The following is a 24,403-nucleotide window of genomic DNA, read 5'->3' on the forward strand; positions in this document are numbered from 1 at the left end:
AATGGTCTTGGGTTGTTTGTAGACGTAGAAAGTTGTAGCCAAAGGTGCAGTTATTGCTTTAAGGGATCAAAAGTACATAGAAGTATCAAAACTCTGTCCCCTCACTCTTGTAATTACAATCAGCATTGGCATAGTGCTTACTGTATGTCAGATTCTGTTCTCCTCGGTCAAATATTAATTCATTGAATCTTCATAACTTGTCCTTATTTTACCCAGCAGCTAATGGAGACACAGACAGCCTGAGAACCTTCTCCAGATCACATAGCTCATAGATGGTGGAGACTGCCACTGAAATTTGCAGCTGCTTGGAAGGGAGTTGTGTCCTAGTTATCTTTCTGCTGTTTTTGAAGTATGAGATTAGCCAATGAAAATGAAGTATGTCAGTGAAACTATAAAGTTGCCTTTTTGCTAAGAAAAATTATTTTTATGATAGCACTAAAGACAATTACTGGCATTCTTACTATAATTTATTATTATTATTATTATTATTTTCTTTCTCTCTTTCTCTCCTTCCCTCCCTCCCTCCCTCCCTCCCTTTTCTTTTCTTTCTTTTCTTCCCTCAATTCTAGGGCTAGAACTCTGGGCCTGGGCACTGTCCCTGAGCTTCCTTTGCTCAATGTACACTCTACCACTTGAGTCACAGTACTACTTCTGGCTTTTTGAGTAGTTTATCAGCAATAATAGTCTCATGGTGTTTCCTGATCAGGTTGGCTTTGAACTGCTGTCAAGCTCTACCACTTGAGCTACCCCTAGACATTTTTACTTTAGTTACTCAGGTTGGGTCTGGAGATTTTGCCTGGAGCTGCTCTTGGACTCTGTCATCCTACCTTCTGCCTCCCATATAATTGGGATGGTAGGCATGCCACTGTGCTGCCCGGCTTAATGGTTGACATAGAGTCTTGATAACTTGCTAATAGCTGGTCTTGAGTCATGATCTTCCTGATCTCTCCCTCCTGAGTAGCTGGGATTATAAGCATGTACTACTGAACTTGGCTGCTAATGATTTTTGTATGTTTACTGAAGAAGGACTGTGAAGGGCATTTCTTGGGGTTAGTAACTTTTTGTTCAGTTTCCCAATAAGATAGTTGTACATTGATATAACACAATAGTAGTCTTTATAAACCTTGAGACATCAGTCTCTTTTTCTTCTTAAATGAGAGCACTGGAGCTTTTCTTTGAATGGATGGAAATAGCAGAGTAATGAGCTGCTTCAATGTATGTGACCATGGTCATTTGAAAGTATTCTTCCAGACTCATTTTCTTTTCACAGTCCATCTCATTCTGCTGATCTGAAGCTCTGTATTTATAAGTGTTGAAATTAATACAGGTATGGCGGCCCTATTTGTCTGTGTCACTTTCTGGTTTTGGCAGCTTTCTGGATCCTATTATTCTAAGGTGGCCTTTCTCAAGTGGACAGGTACTTAGATGTTATAAACAATTGTAGCCAATTTTGCAAACAGTTGTAGCAAGTGACTGAATTTACAAGGTAGGCTTTGGGTAACAGACCTATAGAAAAGACAACTCTTCCCTTTTCCTTGAGGTATTATATTTCTGTGCGGTCATACCTACTTCCCCTAACACAATTTACAGTCTTGGTAGCATCACCATTTGAGTGACAGGGTGAGGATAGGGTTTAGGGCAGCTTTCTAAAGAGTAGTAAACTTCACCAGAGTGGACAGGGCCAACCTACCACTGGATTGTATTGAATCCCATAGTCAGGTGGGTTGTTGCTTTTCAGTTTTCCCTTGGTTTAAGAAGAAAGCCTGTTAGTATCTCCAAACCTTGTACATCTTATAACCCCCAGACTCTCCCTTCAGAACAAAGGAAAGGCCTCCCCAACTTCCTGCTTTGATACACAATGGTAGTAAGAGTCTAGTTGCATTGCTTTATTTCCATTAGTTGCAGTGTGTAAGCCCTGTCTACTTCTGATGTGAATACTGCCTCTCTGTTTACAGTGGGCAGAAGGACTCTCTCTAAAAATAACCTAAAGTAGACCAGGTGAGACAATCTGGAGGGAGTGGATATATCTGTGGCATCATGGTGAATTTGGAAGAGTGATGGTAAAGGCTTAGGAAGTAGTTCATTTCCTAATGCATTCCTGTGGGCTTACAGATTCTATGCAGTGTCACAAGGAAGACATACAATGGGATGTGTGCTCTTTCCTTTTCTTCTTTTTCAGCACTGGAGTGTGAATTCAAAGCCTCACACTTGCCCTACCACTTCCGTCACATATACCCAGCTCTTTATGCTTTTGTTCTTTTTCAAATACTCAAGTTTATGCCCATACAGACCAGGACAGTGATCCTCCTATTTTTACTTCTTGCCTAGTTGAGAACATAAGTGTATGTGACCATATCCAAGTTTTTGTTGGTTGAGATGTCATCTCATGAGCTTTTTGTCTGGATTGGCCTTGAACCCTCAGTCCTCATCTCGGCCTTCCAAATAGCTAGGATACAGATGTGAGCCAACTTCGTGTGATATTCCCAATGATATGGTGGTGACACTGTTCCTTTTGCACTCACTCAAGACTTATTAGGCTGTGAGGATGACATTTGCTATAGCTATGATATTGAATCTCTCCTATTAAGCCATATACAGATATTGATTTGATAGTCCATTAGCAATACAACACTGCTTGATATTAAAATTTATACACTGGACATGGTTGAAGATCATTATTCATAATATGAATGAACAGGATCATAACAGTGATAAAAAATGTTTATTGAGCAGTTACCCAACTTTAAGTGTCTCCTAACTTTCCATGTCTGAACTTGCTTGTCTTCATAACCAAGCCACGAGGAGAGCCTAATGATGACAATCTGCTTTTGTGGGTGGGGGAACTGGGTGAGGGTGTCTGAAGATTTGGTAAACAAGCTGGTAACAAGAAACAAGGCTCGTGGCTTGAATATAGTTTTATTGCTTTCAACTCTTTGTTCCTTACAAACACACATTGGGGTTCAACTTTGAGCAGCCCTCCTCTAGATGGAGCCCAGGGAGACAGAGGCACAAGCAAAACCTACTTCCATAATTAAACCAGAAAGGGGGCCTCCAGGTGGAAATCTTGACCTGTTCTGTAGGCAGTGCCAAACCAGGACTGCCAGGCTGTGTGATATCTTTGGACCACTAATGAACAGTCATTATATCAGAACTGACATGTGCCAGGGGAACCATAAAATAGCCCCAAGTCCCACTGCCATACTGATACAGAGAAATCACCTCTCACCAGCTGGAGATTGGAAGCTAAGATTGAACTGATTGTCACAATGATATCCCTAAACATAGGGAAACCACTGCTTGACGTGGCCAAGCGTGATCACTCTACATGAGTGGAAAACTGAGACGCCTCAAGTAAAGAAGACACTTGTATGCTTCAAAGAGTGATGACAGCAAGATGCCATATAAAAACAACAGCAGCAGCAAAAAAAAGGGGGGCTCTTAAATGTTTTCTCATGATTTGACTAAGCTAATACTTGGCTGTAGAAGCACTTTCCTCCTACTTTATTTGTGTTGTACTTATTTTAATCTAGATCGTTCCTTTGATGTTCACAAAAAAACCAAGAATGCTCCAAAGTTCCTTGCTGTGGGCAAGCTTTCTGACATGCTCAATGGTGGTGATGAAGTCTACGTTAACTGTATGGCAATAGATCAGGTAAGGTGTCCTGATATCAGTAGGTGGACCCTGGTGTGAGAGATGCAGTGAGAATCTCATATTCCTTTGAAAATTCTAGCCTGGGAGTGGTCCAGACGATTCTCCTCTCCTGGGTGTTTTACTATACTGCTGACACACTACCAGAGGGCTCTTCAGCAGTGACCAATGGGAAATAGCACTAGATCTTCTGCACAATTTTTCATTGAACAGTGCGTGCAGGAACTGATCAGGCAGTGTTTGCATCTGAATCCAGGCAGCAGTGCCTGGTCCTGCCCACATGATGCTGTCATAGAATGTTACTTCCTTAACACACCTGTTAACATGTACCAAGGTTTTCAAAGTTGACTATCAGAGCAGAGGGGTATCAATTTTCTTTTAAGTAAAGTTACTATTTTCAATTTTGAAAATTACTAACAATCATCTGGGGGATATTTTGAGTCTATAACTCATTAGATTTTCATCTGCTAGATTGAGCATTTATTAATGCTTTTGCTTTAGAAAATTATGATGTTGATGGTTGATAATTTAGGACTTGGAAATTTTAGGACTCCTTTCCCATCCTGCCTTTTGCTTTTATTTTGAATGTTAGGGATTGAAACCAAGGCCTTGCATATGCTAAGCATGTGCTTCAAAATCATATTAAGTGAAGTAAGCCAGACTCAAAGGAACTTAGGCTCAATGGTTTCCCTCATTCGTCATAATCAGTAGAAACCTTGGGCTCTACTAGCAGAGATTTGCAATAGAGCAAAATCTTGATACATAAGGACATATAATGTGAAGCTAATTGAAAGGACCTCCAGGATAGTGAAACAAAAGCCATATAATGAATGATTGTTGTCCTTAATATACTATGTTGTCTCACATCTCCTTTGCTGTCCCTTGGTTATCTCATATTGGTATAGTATCTCACTTTGTTATCTGATATATTGAATTTATTTGTATTTGAATATTTGAAATTTGATAGGGAAGGGGGGAAAACCAAGACGGGTGGGGGGTGTGGGGGGGGAGGGAAACGGGTACCAAGACATGTGAAAGGGTATCAATGTATGTGAATTAATGCACCTTCTATCTGGCAAATATCATGTAACCCTTTTACTAATTACAATAAAAAAATAAAGCAAAAAAAAACTGAACTGTACCCCTAGCTTTACCCCCAAATGGTGTGTTCTCTTTACAAACTGACTTACACCTCAGAACTGATGTCATTTTTGCCAGTCCTGGGGCTTGAACTCAGGCCCTGAGCACTGTCCTTGGGCTTTCTCAAGGCTAGAGACCTATCACTTGAGCCACAGCACCACTTCTGGCTTTTTCTATGTATGTGGTACCAAGGAATTGAACCTGGGTCTTTGTGCATGCTAGACAAGAACTCTACCTCTAGGCCAAACTCTAGACCCAGAAATGATGTCTTAAATCACAAAACACTTTAAAGTATCTCTGTAAGGCCAAGTGTGTTGATCAACCAAGGCTCTTTTATGCATGTGCAGGTTACACTTCCTTTCCTAGTGATGGGTTGTAGCTAAGCTTAGGCCTCTACTTACTCACAGGGCTCTCTCTCTCTCTCTCTCTCTCTCTCTCTCTCTCTCTCTCTCTCTCTCTCTCTCTCTCTCTCTCTCTCTCTCTCTCTCTCTCTCTCTCCCTCTCTCCCTCTCTCCCTCTTTCTCCCTCTCTCCCTCTCTCCCTCCCTCCCTCCCTCCCTCTCTCCATTCTTCTCTTTTCACACTCCTAATCTCAGCAAAGTCTACAGCAGGAGATAAAGGGTCACTTGCTGGATTTGATGCTTATTTTATTATTTGCAGGCAGTTTTAAGTTTGAGGCGTTTTTTTTTTGTCCTTCAAATAGTTAGTGTACATGTATTTTATGTAGCTTTATTTTTTTCTTCTAGTTTGATGGTGTTATAGGTCTTCATTTATCTTGGTTATACATATTCTCATGAACTAATTATAATCATAAGAAAACATAGTCATGAAGCAATTTTCTATTCTCACAAGACAAAACACAACAACAACAACAAAACCAAACCAAAAGATAAGCGAGCTGAAAGTTTATATTTTAGGAATTCTTTTTTTGCTGGTAGCAGGGTTTAAACTCAGAGACTCATGTTTCTTTTGCTGCTGCTCCACCATTTGCCACATACCTCCAGCCTAGATTTTTGCTGGTTACTTTTGGAGATAGGATCTTGTATACTTTTCTACTTGAGCTAGCTTCAAACTTCTATCCTCCAGACCTCAACCTTCTGAGTAATTAGGATTACAGGTGTGAAGCCACTGGCACCAGACAAGATATTTTTTCTTCCTCCTCCTCCTCCTCCTCCTCCTCCTCCTCCTCCTCCTCCTCCTCCTCCTCCTCCTCCTCCTCCTTTCCTCCTCCTCCTCCTCCTCCTCCTCCTCCTCCTCCTCCTCCTCTTCCTCTTCCTTCTTCTTCTTCTTCTTCTCTAATTCAAATATTTGCTGCTGTTTCTCAAAAAATGTTTGTCTTTCAATTTCTAGGTTGGTGATTTGGACATCAACTATATTAATATAGAGGGAATTTCTGCTCATACAAGCCCTGAACTCATGGAGTCTACTGTGGGGCCTCAAACTTGTAAGCATGTCCTTAATCCTGACTCCAGCCCTAGTGTGTGCCCACAGAGTGAGAACAGTGAAGGGAGGGCAAGCACAGAAGCCTGGAAGTCTTCTATGTCTTCATCTGGTTCTTGTACTCCCAACTTGAATCTGGCCTTTGGTCTTCGTGGATTTGAAGAAGAAAAAAATCATCTAAAGAAAAGAAGGTAAAATGTCCCAGAGGACTAATGTAGAAAATGGAGAACTCTGTCAGCTAGACATCCAAAAAAATCTATGGCTTAGTCTCTATCACGTGTATCTCTACATCAAAATGTTGCCCCTTCTTATGATAGGAAATAAGAAGAAAGGCCGAAGTAACACTCCCCCCCCCCCCGCCCTCCTTTACTAGGTGCTACATGAAGACAAGCTAAATCAAAAAGATCTGGGAAAATGGCTCAAGTGGTGATACATGATACCCTGAATTCAAACCTCAGTAACACATATACATGCTCCTGCAAATATACATGCATTCACATACACACATACACATGTGTATGTGCACACACAGATATAATATTCTGATCAGAACCTAATGAACTTTATAGTCTACTAATGACATTAAGTAGAACATGCTTGTAAAATGAGAACTCACAGATTATCAGCTTAAAAAAGAAAACATATAGATTAACAGCTTAACAAAGAGATGTCATAAGCCAATCTGAATTCAAATTCTCTAATTGGAATTAGAGAAAAAGAACTATTTTAGAGAATTCAAAATAAAATAACAAAGGAACATGTAGGCTAGGCTCATGGTAAACAAGAAGCCCTGCCCACAACTAAAAAGGCTTCTGCATGGAACAGGATATTATCGCAGGCTGCTGGTTTTGTATATATTATTAATCAAAGGGAAGCAAACAAATAGAGTTAGAGCTATGGTAGCACATACCTGCCATTCTAGCACTCAGGAGGTTAAGGCAGGAGGGTCATGAGTATGAAGCCAGACTGAAACTGTCTGGGAAAAAAAAAGAACTGAAAATGTATCAAAAATAAAATCTGTAGACTGAATAAGATTTCTCATTTGATATGGTCAGTAGGATATTTTACTCGAGGTCTAAATGTTTGCTAGGATGCTACCATGTCTGTTTGTTATTGTTTATGCTTTAAAAATAGACCTTTTAGCTGGGTGCTGGTGGCTCATGTCTATAATCCTAGCTACTCAGGAACCTGAGATCTTGAGGATCATGAGTTGAAGCCAGCCTGGGGAGAAACTCTGTGAGACTCTTACTCCAATAAATTACTCAGAAAAGGCTGGAAGTGGTGCTGTGGCTCAAGTGGTAGAGTGCTAGCAAAAAGCTCAGGGACAATGCCGAGGCCCTGGAGTCAAGCCCCAGGACTGGCACACAAAAAATTGGCTTTTCATCCAGGAACTAGTGACTCACACCAACAATCCTAGCTACTCAGCAGGCTGAGATCCGAGGATTGCAATTCAAAACCAGCTCAGACAGAAAAGCTTTATCTCTAACCACCAAAGCTGAAAAGTGGATCTGTGGCTCAAGTGGTAGAGCCAGTAGCCTTGAGCACAAAAGCTCAGGGACAGTGCCCAGGCTCTAGTCCAAGCCCCAAGTACCAACCCAGAACACCACCACCAACAAAAAGTAATTTTCAGGGTTACCCCATGGCTCAGTGGTAGAGTGCCTGCTTAGCAAGCTTATAAGCTCTTGAGTTTAATCCACAGTACTACCTAAAGAAGGGAAGGAGAAAAGGAGGGAGTGAGGGAAGAAGGGAAAGAGGGAGAGGAAGGAAGGAGGGAGGGAAGAAAGAAAGAAAACAGATAAGTGATTTTCATTTGTAAAAGTTGAGAGACAAAGAGCCGAAAGTATCAGCCAATGTTGACTCATCTTTTATTCCTCTTCTACTAGGACTTTCACTATAGTAGGGAATACAGTCACCTTTACGTGGTAACTTCAGAGCCCCAACATTAACAAGAAAAATTTTCTTAACACTGGCCTTCAGTTTTTATAAGAACTTGTCTAATAATCTCTCTAAATATTTGGGTGTTAAAATAAAGGAAGCCAGGGTTTTAGTTTTTTTTTTTTTTTTTTTTTTTTGTGGTGTGGCTAGCATGGTTAGAAACTGATCTTAAGGTTTACATTAGAAGTATTTAGGGTAAAGCCTACTAGGCTTCAGGAAGCACATGATTTGTGCAATTGATATTTCACATTGATATTTCACTTTTTTAAAGAAAAATAACCCAAATAGATTAATCTGAAGTTTCATAAGCTGGTTGTTTATCCTTCAAAGTCAAGATGGTTTAATTGTGTTGTAGCATGTGAACATATCAACACTAGAACTAAAACCACCAAAGGAAAATACATTTAAAAATATATCCTTTGTAGAACTGGAGACCATCATGTTAAATGAAATGACTCAGAAAGACAGATAGTGCATGTTTTGTCTCATATGTAAAATCTAGATCTTAAAAAAAAGAAAAGGTAAATGTAAGTAAAAGTAAGTAGCAGACTGTGGAGAAAGAGAATCAGTAGGAAATATGAGGAAGAGAGAATATGGTCAAAGCACATTCCATGGATGTGTAAAAAGGGGATATAGATAAGAAGCCATAATGGAATGGTTAAGTATAATCAAAACACATTATATACGTGTATGGAAATATCATAACACAACACCTCAAATTGCATAATTAATAAGCACTAGTGAGAACTGCTTCCTTCATCAACACTCTGGTAAACATGGGTGGTCTTGACATTACAGTTGTGAAAAATGTTTATGTTCCGCAGTAAACCTGGAGCGTAGAAGGTCCAATTCTTTTCTTTTAATTTTGTAATTATGAAAAGTGAATGGGGAAAGAAAAGTTACGGTCAAGCAGAAACACTACTGCCTAGTTCTTCATTGGGATCATTTTAAATAAATCTCTGAAAATGTTAATCTAGTGTGACATGTTGCTTGTCTCATCTGAGCCTTCTTAAACTTCCAGCTGAGACCCACTGGGAGAATACTGTGTATCTCTTCTCTTCCTGCCTACCCCAAGCTAAGCCCATGGAACTCTGTGTCACCCACACATTCAGCATTTGAAGAGTTCCTTAATGGAGCTTATAAAAACTAGATTTACAAACAAAGACAGTGATGTTAGCAAGAATTCCAATCTGCTTTTTGTTTGACAGGGAAGTTAAAATGGCTTCGGGTAGATAGAAGAGTTCATTGGGGGAAAACACAAAACTTTGTTGGGAAAGAGACTTGGAGGAAATCAAGAATAAACATGAATCAAATATTCATTGGAAATTCACTCACTACTGATTCTCTCACTACCAGTGAGAGAATCTGAACTCAGAGGAATAGAACCAATGTCTGTGTGCATGTTTGTTCATTGACTTGGCTTGCTGACTTCTTGCTTTAGTTCCAGTCTGGATGCCCTGGTTGCTGACAGTGAAGGGGAAGTGTACCCTGAGTTGCCTCACCTAAACCATGCCCCAGTGTCTCAGAGTTCCTCAGGAACTAGGATTCCTAGCGGAGATGAACTCGATTCTTTTGAGACCAACACTGAACCAGATCTTAGTATCTCCAGGACTGAATCACTATCTCTTTCAAGTAATCTGCAATCAAAGGTAATTTATTGATGTGAATTCAGCATATTCTAGGAGTGCCGAGTATTCTAAGTGTTTCTATCTCTATCAGAAAGACAATTCTGGTTGATTCACATCTGAATTATTTTTCTTGTGCATGTGCGGAGACTCTTGTTTTGTTCTAGTCTGTCTTTAAACCTTGTAGTTCTGTCATAACTTTTGCAGTTCTTACAGTGACTGATTTCTGTTTTCATTATTTCACAAAGAATCACACCCTTGGAAAAATGTTGCATTTTATACAAGGATTCTTACTATCCCTAAGCAAAGGGAAATAAAACTAGTGGTCTTCAGTGATTTGGAAAGATCAAACTTATTTACCATAAATTTTCACTTGGTCCATATGAGGAGTAAATAATGTTACCAAGGCAGAGGTGATGTTTGTTGAACAATTCAGGCTTTGTAAACTAATCTGCAGCATCATAAACTTTGTCAGTTTTTCCTCTGGTGCCCAGCTTTCTCTAGTTGGCAGTTTCATATGGGAATTTCACTTTGTTGTGGTTATTTAAAAAAAAAAAAGAAAGAAAAAGGCCAGCTCTGTCTCCCAGTCTCACAAATGAAGCCCTTCTGTATTTGAACATATGTTTTTTTTTCCTATTAGATTCTAGTATTTCCCACTCATTTTCTTTTTAAATTAAGTTTACTACTGTATAAACAAGGTGTTATGCTAAAACTTGTTTTTACCAAGAACTTGTGGTTGTTAAGATTAATGTACTTTACTTTTTTATTGTCGGGATATTATATAGAGGAGTTACAGTTATATTCATTAGGTAGTAGGTACATTACTTCTTCCACATTGATACCCCTTCTAATGTTTTTGCCCCAGTTTCCCTCCCCCCGACCCCCTCCCAATTCTCTTGTTTCTCCCCTTCCCTTCCCTGTTGTACTTTACTTTTGTAACATGCCCTACCATATAAAAATGTTTATACATGTATATATGCCAAATACAGAATTGTGTTCAGCTAACAGGACATTAGCCATGCTTTTATTTTATTAATAAAATAAATTAAAATGATAGAAGGGAAGAAGGGATAAGAGAGGAAAGAAAGGAGAAAGAAAGGAATTCATTAATTTTGGATTTTGAATGGGAATGTGAAAAGAACTCATCATTACTTATAATGTTTTTAGTCTTTGTGAAACCATTTTATGTTGTTTTTAGAAGACTCCACCCTGAAAAGTGTATTTTGCCTTGCTTCTGTACTTAGTGTGATTTTGCCAAAGGGTTTTGGCTGATGTTCAAATTCTGTTGTCATAAAAATTACATACATGAATTACCATATATGGCTTAAATGAAGAAGATGGCAATTGGTGAGGATCTTTTGTGGCCCACTCACTGTTAGAGATCTCACCATCCTATAAGCTTTCTTACATGAAGCCTCGAGTGGGTCCTCCCTCATAAGACAGCCAAGGAACCATAGCCCAGGGCCTTGGACGCTAGGTCAGGCTTCTGTTTTCAACTTTTGTCTGAGCTCTTTAGCCAATGAACTCAGGGGAACCATGTGTTTTTACTTAGGAGTAACTGAAGAAGCTAATGCGTAGGAAGGACAGTTTCTGATGGCTTAATTTTAGTGAAGAATTTTACCTTTTTAATCTTAAGTGATATCTTAAAACTTCATGGGCAGGATTAATCCTAAAACCCCTATTGAGTCAGAACTGGATAGCATACATAGTTTTGTAGGGATTCTATTGCATAGTTATCTAAATTTTCTGAACATGTGACAAGACCATGCTTCAATTGTCCTGCCATCTGGCACTTTCATGTATATTACCAATATAACAATAGAAATAATGTGCCAGAAAATAGAAAGGAAAATGACAGGTTATTATGAAGAACTAATATTAAAAATATTTAAATCAGTGATATTCAAAATTTACTCCAGGAAGTACAGGATGGAAAGTCTACTGAGATATGCACACACAGGTAGCTATTTGGGAATTTAGAAAACTCTTGTAATTCCAAATAGCTAATGTTCCACCTCCTAATCATCTGTGAATACAGAAATTGTAGAATGTATAGAATTTCATTTTAATGCCATGGTATCAAAAATGAAACAACTGAAAATCCACATCAATCAGGAAATCAAACACATGATTAAAAGTGCAGAGATATTTTTCTTCTTCTTCTTCTTCTTCTTCTTCTTCTTCTTCTTCTTCTTCTTCTTCTTCTTCTTCTTCTTCTTCTTTTTCCTCTTCCTCCTCCTCCTCCTCCTCCTCCTCTTCCTCCTCCTCCTCCTCCTCCTCTTCCTCCTCTTCTTCCTCCTCCTCCTCCACCTCCTCCTGCTCCTCCACCTCCTCCTCCTCCTCTTCTTCTTCCTCCTCTTCCTCCTCCTCCTCCTCCTCTTCTTCTTCTTCTTCTTCTTCTTCTTCTTCTTCTTCTTCTTCTTCTTCCTCTTCCTCTTCCTCTTCCTCTTCCTCTTCTTCCTCCTCTTTCTCCTCTTCCTCTTCTTCTTCTTCTTCCTCTTCCTCTTCCCCTTCCCCTCCTCCTCCTCCTCCTCCTCTTCTTCTTCTTTTTCCTCTTCTTCCTCTTCCTCTTCTTCTTTCTTCTTGCCAGTCCTAGGGCTTGAATCTGAATCTGAGTGCTGTCCCTAAGGTTGTTTGGCTCAAAGTCTAGTACCATCACTTGAGCCACAGTGCTACTTCTGGGGTGTTTTGTGTAGTTTATTGGAGATATGAGTCTCATTGATTTTTTTTTGCCTGGGCTGGCTTTGAACCATGATTCTTAGATTTGAGCCTTCTGGGTAGCTAGGATTATAGCAATTAGCCACTGGTACCTGATAATAAAATCATTTTTATCCATCTTTGTTTTTAATCAAGTTGTTTGGAATGGTATAATTGCATTCTGAAGAATGTATAGTAACTAGTCCTCAAATCTCAATTTTATTAATAGACCACAACAGACATTTAAAAAGTTTTGAGAGGCCAATAGAAGCAGTTAATAAGATCATGTAACACAAATACTCAGAGTGAGCCAAATAACAGCTCATGTTTGTAATCCAACTACTTAGGAGGTAGAGATCAGGAGGATAATGTTTTGAGCCTAGCCTATCTCAGTCAAAAAGCTAGGTATGATGGTTATCTCAGCTATGTCAGAGACAAAAGTAGAAGGGTCATGGTTCAGGATAGAAAACAAGACTGTAGCTAAAACAAACAACCAAATACAAGAAATCAAATGGTCAAATGCTTGCCTAGTAAGCTTAAAACTTTACATGCAAATCCAACTCCTACCAAAAATAATTAAGAAGAAAAAACACTCAGACTATTTTTACAAAGATATTAATTTCATATCATTCATGGTAAACCTATACTTCAGTGTCATGTAAGATGTTTTCTTTGTGTGTATTGGTCCTAGGGCTCAGGTGCAGTCCCTGATCTTTTGTGTGCTAGGCTAGTGCTCTACCACTTGAACCCTAGCTCAGTAGATACTTGTAGATAAGAGTCTCATGGACTGTCTTACCCAGGTTTTGAACTGCAGTCCTCACATTTTGGTCTTCTGAATGGCTAGAATGACAGGTGTGAGCCACCAGTACCTGGTTTTATATAGATTTTTTTAAATTAAAAAATTGATTTTGTTATTTTGCTTTATTAAAAATTATTGTAAAATGTAGAGAGTGGTTACAAAGTAAGGCAATGAGTACATTTCTTTTTTTAAAGATTTTATTAACATTGATTTTTTTCAGATAATTTTTTATTGTAATTAATAGAAGGGTTACATTATATTTGACAGATAGAAGGTGCAGTACTTAACAATCATTGTTATCCCTTCTCATGTTTTTGGCCCCCTTTCCCTCTCTCCACCCCCTTCTCTCATCCTGTTTTCCCCCTTCCCTATCCTATTTCAAATAAACATATATAATATATCAGATAACAAGGTAAGATAATGTAACAATATGAGCTAATCAAGGGATGATTAATCGAAGAGATGAGAAATAACATAGTACATTAAGAACAACGATCACACGTTATATGGCTCTTGTTTCTATATTGTGAAGGTCCTTTCATTTAGCTTCATCCTATATGGCCTTATGTATCTAGGTTTTACCCTATTGTAAACCTCTGCTAGAAGAGTCCAAGATTTATACTAATTATAACATGGATTTTTTTTTTGCCAGTCCTGGGGCTTGAACTCAGGGCCTGAGTCCTGTCTTTGGGCTTTTTCCTCAAAGCTAGTACTCTGCCACTTGAGCCACAGCATCACTTCTGGCTTTTTCTATATATGTGGTACCAAGGAATCAAACCCGGATCTTTGTGCATGCTAGGCAAGCACTCTACCACTAGGCCAAACTCCCGCTCCTATTAACATTCATTTTTATGTCGTATTTCAAATGTCACGTTTAACAAATAAATATTCAAGAACGGGATCTTTATATGCAATAACTGGCACATAAATTTAAGAACAAAATTAAAAGCTGAGAGCTTGTATGTCATAGATATAATGTTATATAGATTGATATATTATATATATATATATATGTCTATAGAGTATATATCCCATCATAGATTTTTTTGGGGGGAGGGTGTCATGGAGCTTGAACTTGGGTGGGCTCTTTTTTTATATTTTTTATTGTAATTAATAAAAGGGTTACATGGTATTTGCCAGATAGAAGGTGCATTAATTCACATACATTGATACCCTTTTACATGTCTTGGTACCCATTACCCCCCCCCACCGTCTTGGTTTTCCCCCCTTCCCTATCAAATTCAATATATTAGATAACAAAGTGAGATACTGTAACAATATGAGATACCCAAGGGACAGCAAAGGAGATGAGAGACAACATAGTACATTAAGGACAACAATCATTCATTATATGGCTTTTGTTTCAATATCCTGGAGGTCCTTTCAATTAGCTTCATACTATGTCGGGTTGGGCTCTTTAGCTCAAGGCTACCACCTTATTCCTGGAGCCACAGCCCCACTTCCTATTTTCTAGTGATGAACTGGAGATAAAAGTCTCAAGATCTTTTGTGCCTGGGCTGGCTTTGAACCTTGATCCCCAGATCTCAGCCTCCTGAGTAGCTAGGATTATAGGTGTGAACCATCGCGCCCAGCCCCATCATAGATTTTTATGTTGATGTAGTTATAATTGTATCTTCAAGATCATGTCAGTGACCTTTAGTCCCTGACTATTGAGTCATTGCTCTTGTACTGTGTGGGTCTAATATTCACATATCAAGGAGATCATGTGCCTTTTGTTCCTTTGGTTTTGACTTATCTCACTCAACATGATTTGCTCTAGTTTCATCCACTTCCCAGCAAATGCCATTATTTTATCTTGCCTGTTGGTTATGTAGAATTCCATTATCTATTCATCTGTTGTAGGGCATCTGAGTTGTTTCCATCGCCTGGCTATAGTGAATAGTGCAGCAATGAACATGGCTGAGCAGGTGTCCTTATCATATCCTGGGTTATGATGCTCAGGGTAGATGCCCAGGATTGGTATGGTTGGGTCATAGGGGAGGTCTATTTTTAGTTTATTTTGAGAAACCTCCAAACTGCCTCCAGGGTGGTTGTGTAGAATTCTTTTTTAAAGACCTCCATTATTATCTCTTTTAGGAATCACTACTATCTGGAATCCGTTCCAGATCTTATTCCTGTTCATCACCCAAAATTTCTTTAGGAAAAACTCGGTTAGTGCGTGATCTTACGGTGTGCAATTCCAGTGAAGGTAAGCATGATTTGCCATTTGGCTTTGAAAGCATTTGATTCCAGAGCTTGTCTCAGTATGACACAAGTCACACAAGAACAGTAACACAACTGATTTTTCTTATCTTAGTACAATTATTTTCTCAAAGAATACAAATTGCTATGGGCTTAATTTTGATGAAATTACACATATGTCAATACCTCCCTATTGCTTAATATATGAATAAAATTTCATCAAGGATGGTGTAAATGAGACTCAATTGTGAGTATATTACTGTGAGGATTTTAGAAGATTTTTTTTGTTGTTCTGGCCAGTTCTGGGGATTGAATGCAGGACCTGGGTACTGTCACTGAGCTACTTTTGTTTAAGTCTAGTGCTCTACCACTTGAGCCACAGTTTCACTTCTGGCTCTTTTTCAGAAGTTTATTAAAGATCAGAATCTCATGGACTTTCCTGCCTGGGTTGACTTTAAACTCCAATCCTCAAATCCTCCTGAGTAGCTAGGATTACAGGCATGAGGTACCATTGCTCAGCAGGAGGGACTTTTAAAAAGTCAGTTATAAAAGTGAACTTTGTCCTATGTCTTAGTTGTTGAAATAATCCACTCCTCAGAGCCAAAGCATAGCAAATTAAGTTTCTTTCCATTTTCACTTATTAGCAAGAATCTTGGGAGAGTTGAAAAGACAACAATAGTCATTCAGAAAGAAATTTGTCTTAATGTTTTAGGGGTGATGACAATGTACACAATCAGAAATAAGACATATAAAAGAGAATTTGAATTGAAATAGAGTATATTTCAAAACAGACAAAAGTTATAAGCATTGTAGGAATACAGCTTGATGAACTCAAAGAGCAAATTCAGATCTATTTAGACCAATTATGGGCAACTTTAAGTTACTTTGTGAGTTCTTTCTCACTTTTCTGGGCTGTATTATTCAAAGATAAAGAATGATAAATGTTTTTATTTTTGGACTGGGCAGATTTCAAAGAACTTTTAGAAGGAAAGTTCTCAGAGATGATTAAAAAAAGCATAAAACTACTTTGAGAGGATAGGAAAAATAGATATGTATTGAAATTGCCTGGGATTTTAGTTTTTCATTTCATGGGTCTTTCAAGAATCTTCAGGTCTCCTCTATCTTAGTCCTTTAAAGAACAACTTGACAGTTTTCACTGATGGTCTTAAGTGATAAATTATCTTTACACTGTTCTTATCTGGGAAATGAATTCTTGTTTCCTTCTAGAGTGTTACTTGTAATTATTTTTCATGACTTGTTTTGAGCCAAAAATGCAACAGTGACAACTTTATTGTTTAGTGTTTATATACATAAAATAAAACCCAGTTTTTATACTTCCCATCGGGTTCTTGTGAGTTAAATAGAAAAGAGCATTGTTAATGTTGAAATAATAATTACAATTTTAACCAGGATGGACAAAAGCATTCCTCATTTAAGAATTTGATGAAGGGTTTTGGGGTAAATAAATCATTACTTCGTGTGATTGTTCTAAGTTCAAACACCAGTACCACAAAAAAATGAAGGGCTGGAGGCATGGCTCAGGTGATAGGGTGCTAGCCTTTGTGTGAAAGTCTCAATGTGTTCAAGTCCCAGTCCCAGAAGAAAGAAAAAAAAAAGAATTTGAGGAATGGATATTTTTGAAAAGTTACTATGAACTGACCTATGGAATCCTATGCTGTTATGCCCAGTTTCTACTTTATACTTTGATTATTGTGAATAATATTTTCTGGGTACTTCACTCTGTTCATATTAAAGGTCATAATCTCTGGCTATGGCTTAAACTTGTGGAACATTTTTATAATGGCCATAAAACAAGCCTTCAAGTTCCTCAAATTTGATTCCCTTTCTATACCAGACAGCATAAGATCACTCATTATATCTCCATGCTCCAGGTGGTATTTATTTTCCTTGTATTTCCAGACCATTTCCTTTTACAACCCGGTATTGCCTTTTCCCCATTCTGGATTGTCATAGAAAAAGGTCTGTTGTGCTCTGTAGATAGTATACTTGAAAATATCTGCTCCTTCCTTTAGTTCCTGTCCCAGTATAAGTCAGTGCCTATGCTTCATCTCTGCAGTTAAGTTCTGCAACTCTAGAAACAAGTAGCAGTCAGTTTTGCACAAACCTGCCCTCCTGTCTAACAAACTGGAAGCAAAGGTGGTTTTCCTTGCCAACCAACCCCAAAGTTCATTTCCCTAGACTCTTTTAACTCTAGCCTCCAAGATTTTTTCCTTTGAACTTTGCTCAGAAACAGCCAAGATATTTATTGATAGTCTAAGTTGGAGAATTCTTGTTAGGAATAGGGATGAAGGTTAACTGAGAAGTATTCTAAAATACAGAAGTAATTTCTACTTCCCCTTGCTGGTGCATGTTCATGAAATTGCAATTCAGTCTAATCTCTATCTTCTCCTACTAGGGGAAGCAATAAAGATACCCACAAAAGTACCTAGTTATGGATGACAAACTGTTTTCTCATTGGTTGTATGTATGATGACAAAATATGGAAAGTGCATGCATTTCAAACTAAGGTGTAACTGGCTGATTTTAATTTTATGTATATCTTACAGAGCAAAGAGTTTGTAGTGTACTGGAGCCACCAGGAGAGAAAAGGTACGTTGACTGTTTCAGGTTGCTTCATCCATCTTTGGGAAGTTCATGTTCCATTTCCTGTCTGCCCAGTGATCTGTCAGGTGTTTTGCCTATTCAGCTGCCTAAGATCTTCCTTCTCTGCTCTTACGATCTGCATCAGTATACCTCAACCAGCTTTCTTTTCAGGCCTTAGGTATGGAGTGTGCAGACCAAGGAGTGGTCAAGATGTTCTGTTTTACATTGTTTTCAAAGCTGAATTCTTCCAGGGGAGGGTGTGAGGACCACCCACTGTAGAAGAGTAGGTCTGTTCTAGGTCTGCTCTGCCATGACAAGAAGGCTTTCCCCAGAAGCAGGCCCCTGGGATGCCATTAGAAAATGTAAACAGCCCAAGTCCTCTTTCCCTTATGGGATTTTTGCTTATGCAAAGAATAAAGGATGTAGGAATTATCTTCCACATTACTATTTTCATACAGAGATTTGAAAAGGTTTACACTTAAGCTTCCCGTTGTTTTTTTTTTACCCCCCCCCCCAGAAGGTAAACTGTCACCAGAGCCTAGCTGGGGAAAAGCTAGGTTCTGTTTGTCTTGCAGAGGGAATGGCACATGCATCACACTATGTTAGGCTTGTGGTGATGTCCAAAGCAAGTACCAAATGTAGACATATTTGGCTTTAATTCTGAGATTTATGTCTCTAAGACTAAACCAAACAAACAAATACACACAAGTGAGATCAGGATCTTGCTCTATATCTCATGTGGACCTTGAACTTTTAATCATCCTTCCAGGTTTTGAGAGCTGTATTTTTTTTGGGGGGGGGGGGAAGGGGGCTTGAACTCAGCCTGGGCATTGTCCCTGAGCTCTTCAGCTCAAGGCTACTGTCCTACCCTTGAGCCAAGCCCCACTTCCTGTTTTCTAGAGGTTAATTAGAGATAAGAGTCTCAGGTCCTTTTGTGCCCAGGCTGGCTTTGAACCTTGATCCTCAGATCTCAGCCTCCTGAGTAGCTAGGATTATAGGCATAAGCCATCCTCCCTGGCGAGAGCTGCTGGTTTTATAAGCATATACCACCATGTCCAATTTGACAGGATTTTGCTCAGTTCTCAGTTGTGTTCCCCCTATTATAAAAGTGAACCTGTAGAATATGATGATATGAGATTTGCATACTAGGACATCTAAGGTATTCTAGCTTGTGATTCATTGTAGGTTGTATTAATGAGTCAGTTACCTATGGTGAATGTGACTAGAAGATAGCTGTGGAAGTAGAAGGGAAATAAGAAAGTCTGAGATCCTTTTATTGGTACCAGTCATCACTGAGTTCTCTTGATTTACATTTCCTTCTAGCTTTTTCCAGAGATTTTCTCAGTGGCAGAGCACATTTAGTTTATTCTGCAGGATTTGAGTAGCAGGACGTGTACAGTTCTGACTATACCTTTAGCTTAACCAGACCAAGAGGAAGCTCCTAAGCCATTGCTTTTTTTTTTTTACTAGACACATCCATGAGTTTGAGCCCTTAAGTACCTCATATTTAAGCTTAAATAACTTAGTTTTGTTAGTTACTGGGAAGGTATATAAGTCTGTCATTAATCATATCAGAAAAACTTAAGCCCTGAACATTTTTTGTAAGCAACATGTAATATATATTTTATTGTACTAGTGATAGAAGTATTTATAAATATTTCCCAGAGAAGTCCTATTAGTTACTTGTATAAAAAAAGAAAATTAAGCTATAGAAATAGCCTATGGAAATATATTTTTGACATGATGCTTAGTTTTTTTTAAATGAATTCTCTTTCAGTAATGATGTTAAAAACATATTATTAGAGGATGCTCTAGGGAGAAATGTAACTTTTCATATTTTGGGGTTTGTTTTCCTTAGAATGGTTACACAGATTACAAGAAAGTCAATGATGTCCAGTGTATTTATATTGAATACTGTTGCCCCTGATGTGCCTCCTATATTGGGGTGGGTGGTGGTGGTGGTATAGGCAGGCAGTTGTCTTTCCTCTGAACCTGGTAAGCTGAGAGGGAAGAGACTGACCCAGAGGTACACATTGTGTTTCTCAGGCTCTGTCAACAAAGGAAGCACATGTCTTGTTGGTATAGCAAATAGAGAAATAACTGTTTTCAGAGTAAAATTATAAATCTACTATATCCTTTATGCCTAAAGGTTTTAATACTTCCAAATAGCCATTAAAACCTAACAAAGAAAAAAACAACTCTGCACATACACATTTATAGTGAAGCATGCACACATGCATGTGTATGCATGTGCCATTCTCTGCTCGTTCTTTAAATCCTGTGAGACATAGTGATTGATTCTTATTGTTGTTGCTGTTATTTAATGTAGAATTCAGGAGGAAGAATGGGATAAGTACATCATTCCTGCCAAATCAGAGTCTGAAAAGTACAAAGTGAGCCGAACCTTCAGCTTTCTCATGAACAGGATGACTAGTCCTCGGAACAAATCTAAGGTAATTCCGCACCCACCGGGCCAAGAGGCACAGAGAACTTTATCTCTCCACTATGAAAATAATTCCCATGTTCCCCTTCATATCACTCATCTTAGATTTTATATACACCTTTCTTGGGGATTATTGTCCAAGCATTGGGAGTATTAAGACCTCTCTGTGGACTAGTACAATTTGGTGTTTGGTCCCTTTTTTCCCCACAGAAAGTCAGAGACTTTGTCCTTCTGCCTTCCGTGTGAGCCCAACTCACTGATTTCCTTTCCACATTTCTTCCATTTTCTTGTTGCTGCCTCTGCTGCTGTTTCTGAAGATGAAAAACAAGGATGCCAAAGACAAAGAGAAAACAAATCGACATCAGTTTGTTCCTGGAACATTCTCTGGTGTTCAGCAGTGTTCGGCTTGTGATAAAACACTCCTGGGAAAAGAGTCACTCCAGTGTTCCAGTAAGTTAGCAGACCTAGTGTCTGATGTGTGTTGTCTTCCTAGCCAGGAATCCCTCCTGTAGGTGAATTTTCCCTCTTTTCCATGGGTTGCTGCTTGCCTGTTTATCACCTTGTTTGTGGTTACCTTCTTCCTAACTGTAGGTTGCCTTCCAAACTCAGTACTTGGATATTCCTTTTATTATTTTTTAAGAACAGTCTAAAACACCTCCATTTAGATCTATTCTCAAATGAATGTCATTATCTTCTCTTTTTTTGATTACTGGGCGTCATATCATTTATGGCCACTTTTGAGGATGATGTTGGAATAAATGACAGATACGAACCAATCCATGGGGCCACCACTCAGATTTTGTTATATCCCAGACCCAATATCTAAGTCCAGCCTTAATGGGGCTATAGGCTGAGCCTTGGACTTGGTGATTTCCCTTTTCTGGTAGTGTCATTCAGCGACTCTTCCACATGTGCAGGTTCATTTCACTTGGCCTTTTCAGGGTAGATTATGCTTGCTTCCCTCTCCACGTATTTTTCTCTACAGTTTATAATAAACACTTTGGTTTTAATAGTCTTTATAAAATACCACTGTCATCAGCCTCCATAAATAGAAGGACTTGCTCATTTGGTCACTGAGCATCAGGTCTCTTGTCTGAGAACAGGTAACTGGCTTAGATTTCTTTCTTCAGTCTTAGTTGGTAACCTCACACCTTGTCAGGCTCGTTGACCTTGCCTCTACCACCAGGGTTCTTTTGCCACTCTGCTATCTTGCTCATTGTTAGAAAAATTGAGGAGAATAGAAAAGGAATAGGCTGGACTCAGTCATCAACAGGCGAGGACTGTTTATTGAGGAGCAGCGAGGGGCAGAGACCTTCCCATGAGACTGGAGGTTGTGTCAGGTTTATATAGGGCTTAACAAGGGAGCAAAAATTTAAAAATGGGTTATGGTCTCTTGGGGTCCCAGGGTGATGTGCTTGGTCAGGCCCACAGTGGAATGGAATACTCCACTCGAGGTGTGGGGGCCATTATCCCCTGGGGACCAAGGTCAGAATGGCCTGCCTGCAGACAAGCAGGTGAGCATGCACCTGGTGCTTTGCTTGACCCTAGAGATGAGGCAAGACTCAATCCTTCATTCATGATAATCCTTCTTCTCTCTCTCAGATTCAACTATTCTAATGCCTGCATCCAGAAATTTTACCACCTTTTTAGAGGGCTTCCCTGACCACTGTGAAATTCTTGCAAAAAAAGGAAACATTTTTCTAAATATTTGATGCTTTTATTCAGTTCTATAATATTTTTGCCAGTCCTGGGGCTTGAACTCAAGGCCTATGCACTGTCCTTGGGCTTGTTCCTCAAGACGAACACTCTGCCATTTGAGCCACAGCACCATTTCTAGCTTTTTCTATGTATGTGTTACCGAGGTATTGAATCCTGGGTCTTTGTGCATGCTAGGCAAGCACTCTACCACTAGGCCAAACTCCCAGCCCTGTGTCTATAATTTTTAGATGTGCTTTTCTTTAGGTTGGCTTGTTTGCTTTTGCTCCTTTGCTTTTAAGCTGCAGCTATTTTGTCATTGCGGTCTGAACTCAGGGTCTCACACTTGCTTGATTGGCCTTCTCCTACTTGAGTCAGGCCTCCACCCCTATTTTTTCTAGTTATATTGGAGATGGGAGTCTCACAGAACGTTTTACCTTACTTAGCCTAGCTTTGAACTCAAATCCTCTGGATCTTAGCTTGGATTATGGACATGAACCATAAGGACCTAGCTCTGTTCTTTTTTTTTTTCAAACATTAAAACATTTCTTCATAAACTGTCTTAAACATATAGTCAAGGATGCTGGATAGGCATTTATGTGTTCCGTGCAACTTTTGAAGGTCCAACACTTAAAATCCTCACCATGGATGCCCTGAAGTGCCACATGGTTTTCAACCAGGACAACTCTCCTTGCTAGCTCTGTTCTTGAACGTTGATTTTTTTTTTTGTCAGTCATGAGGCTTGAACTCTGGGCCTGGGCACTATCCCTGAGCTCCTCAGCTCAAGACTACTGCCTGACCCCTGGGCCTGGATGTTGTCTCTGAGCATTTCATCTCAAGGTTACCACCCTACTCCTTGAGCCGCAGCACCATTTCCGGTTTTCTAGTGGTTAATTTGAGATGAGCTTCATGGTCTTTAGTGCCTAGGCCAGCTTTGAATTAAGATCCTCAGATCTTGGCTTCCTGAGTAGCTAGTATTGCAGGTGTGAGCAACCAGGCCTGGCTATTGAATGCTGAATTTGGATTCTGCTTTCTGTAGGTGAAAATAGGATTGAACAGTTTGCTGAAACCTTAGGTACCTGAGAACATCATTCCTTCTTTCACAGAAGGAAAATATTTTACCTGGTGAAATAAGGCCTTAGAGAAAAACCTTTCTGTTTAATAACTATCCATCTTGGTCCGATAAAGCTGAATACTTTCTATATAGTGAGAAAAACTGGAGTCTTTCTGACTTGATTTCTTTCTTGGTAACTCCGTTTTCTGCCCACATGCATGAAGACTTTAAACTTTTTATCATATACAGATTTTATTAGAAGGCATCTATAGGGTAGATATAATTTAGTTATAACTATTATTTTTAGAAAATAGTGAGAGCTTTACACTTGCCCTCTGGGAGAACTTTTTAGGCTTACAACATTCCTTTTTCTCTTGTAGCCTTCACTGTTAAAACCCCCGTGTATTTTTTTTTTCTGATCTCTTCTGTGGCTAACTGTGATCTCTGATCTCTGCCTTTTATTTGACATCTTCTATTTTTATGATGAGATCCTTCTCCACATTCTGGAGGGGATCTTTCAAGCTGAATTTCTCAATGTTACTTTGATATTATGACACACATGTCAGTCTCAATTCAGTTTCAGATCTGCTCTGGCTCTTTACCCCCTCGGCATAGTTCCAGCTTGTCTCCCCAGCCTCATTTCCCTTTCATCCTAGGAGCCTGTTTTCACATTCTGTTTTCTCTTCAAGGCCATTGGGTCCTTTTTTCTATGGGAGCTTTTCTCCAGTCTCTTACTAAAAGTCCAAGTTTCTACTCCATCTTTTGTCTCTGTTCTGGACTCCATCTTCAGTGGCTTGGTCTTCCTGTGAGTTTTCTCCTTCTTCCTATGTTCCTGTTCTAGAATGAAGAGAGAGCTTTCATGTTTCTGTTTGTCAAGAAGGCAGGTATATACAATGGCCTTGGTTCTGCTCTTTGGCAGTGGAGTGTCATCTGAACCACCTTTTCAGACTCTGAGTGGGACACAATGGTAGAGACCAGCTTCCTGCCCATCTCACAGCAGGCACTTATCCACCATGGCTTTGATGAGCCCAAATGAGGTCTTCCACCTTCATGGATTCCTTCTATAGAATCCCTCCTGTGACTCCTTTTCCAGAAGCTAATATATGAGTATGAGGGTAGAT

At 39.2% G+C, this 24,403-nt stretch overlaps 1 protein-coding gene across 2 annotated transcripts in view; it reads left to right on the forward strand.

Annotated features, from left to right (window-relative positions):
- Positions 1 to 24,403, forward strand: part of Arhgef28 (Rho guanine nucleotide exchange factor 28) — a 265,542-nt gene that overhangs the window by 167,160 nt on the left and 73,979 nt on the right. For both annotated transcript variants that reach the window (XM_090331824.1, XM_090331825.1), the window contains 7 exons: positions 3,531 to 3,652; positions 6,139 to 6,419; positions 9,605 to 9,812; positions 15,382 to 15,493; positions 18,054 to 18,096; positions 20,420 to 20,543; positions 20,851 to 20,983. In XM_090331824.1, coding sequence (XP_090187950.1) covers positions 3,531 to 3,652; positions 6,139 to 6,419; positions 9,605 to 9,812; positions 15,382 to 15,493; positions 18,054 to 18,096; positions 20,420 to 20,543; positions 20,851 to 20,983 — 1,023 coding nt within the window. The remainder of the gene's footprint in view (positions 1 to 3,530; positions 3,653 to 6,138; positions 6,420 to 9,604; positions 9,813 to 15,381; positions 15,494 to 18,053; positions 18,097 to 20,419; positions 20,544 to 20,850; positions 20,984 to 24,403) is intronic.

Source organism: Megascapheus bottae, chromosome 4 (assembly GCF_031878675.1).
Source record: "Megascapheus bottae isolate mThoBot1 chromosome 4, mThoBot2.hap1, whole genome shotgun sequence".
Lineage (NCBI taxonomy): Eukaryota > Metazoa > Chordata > Mammalia > Rodentia > Geomyidae > Megascapheus > Megascapheus bottae.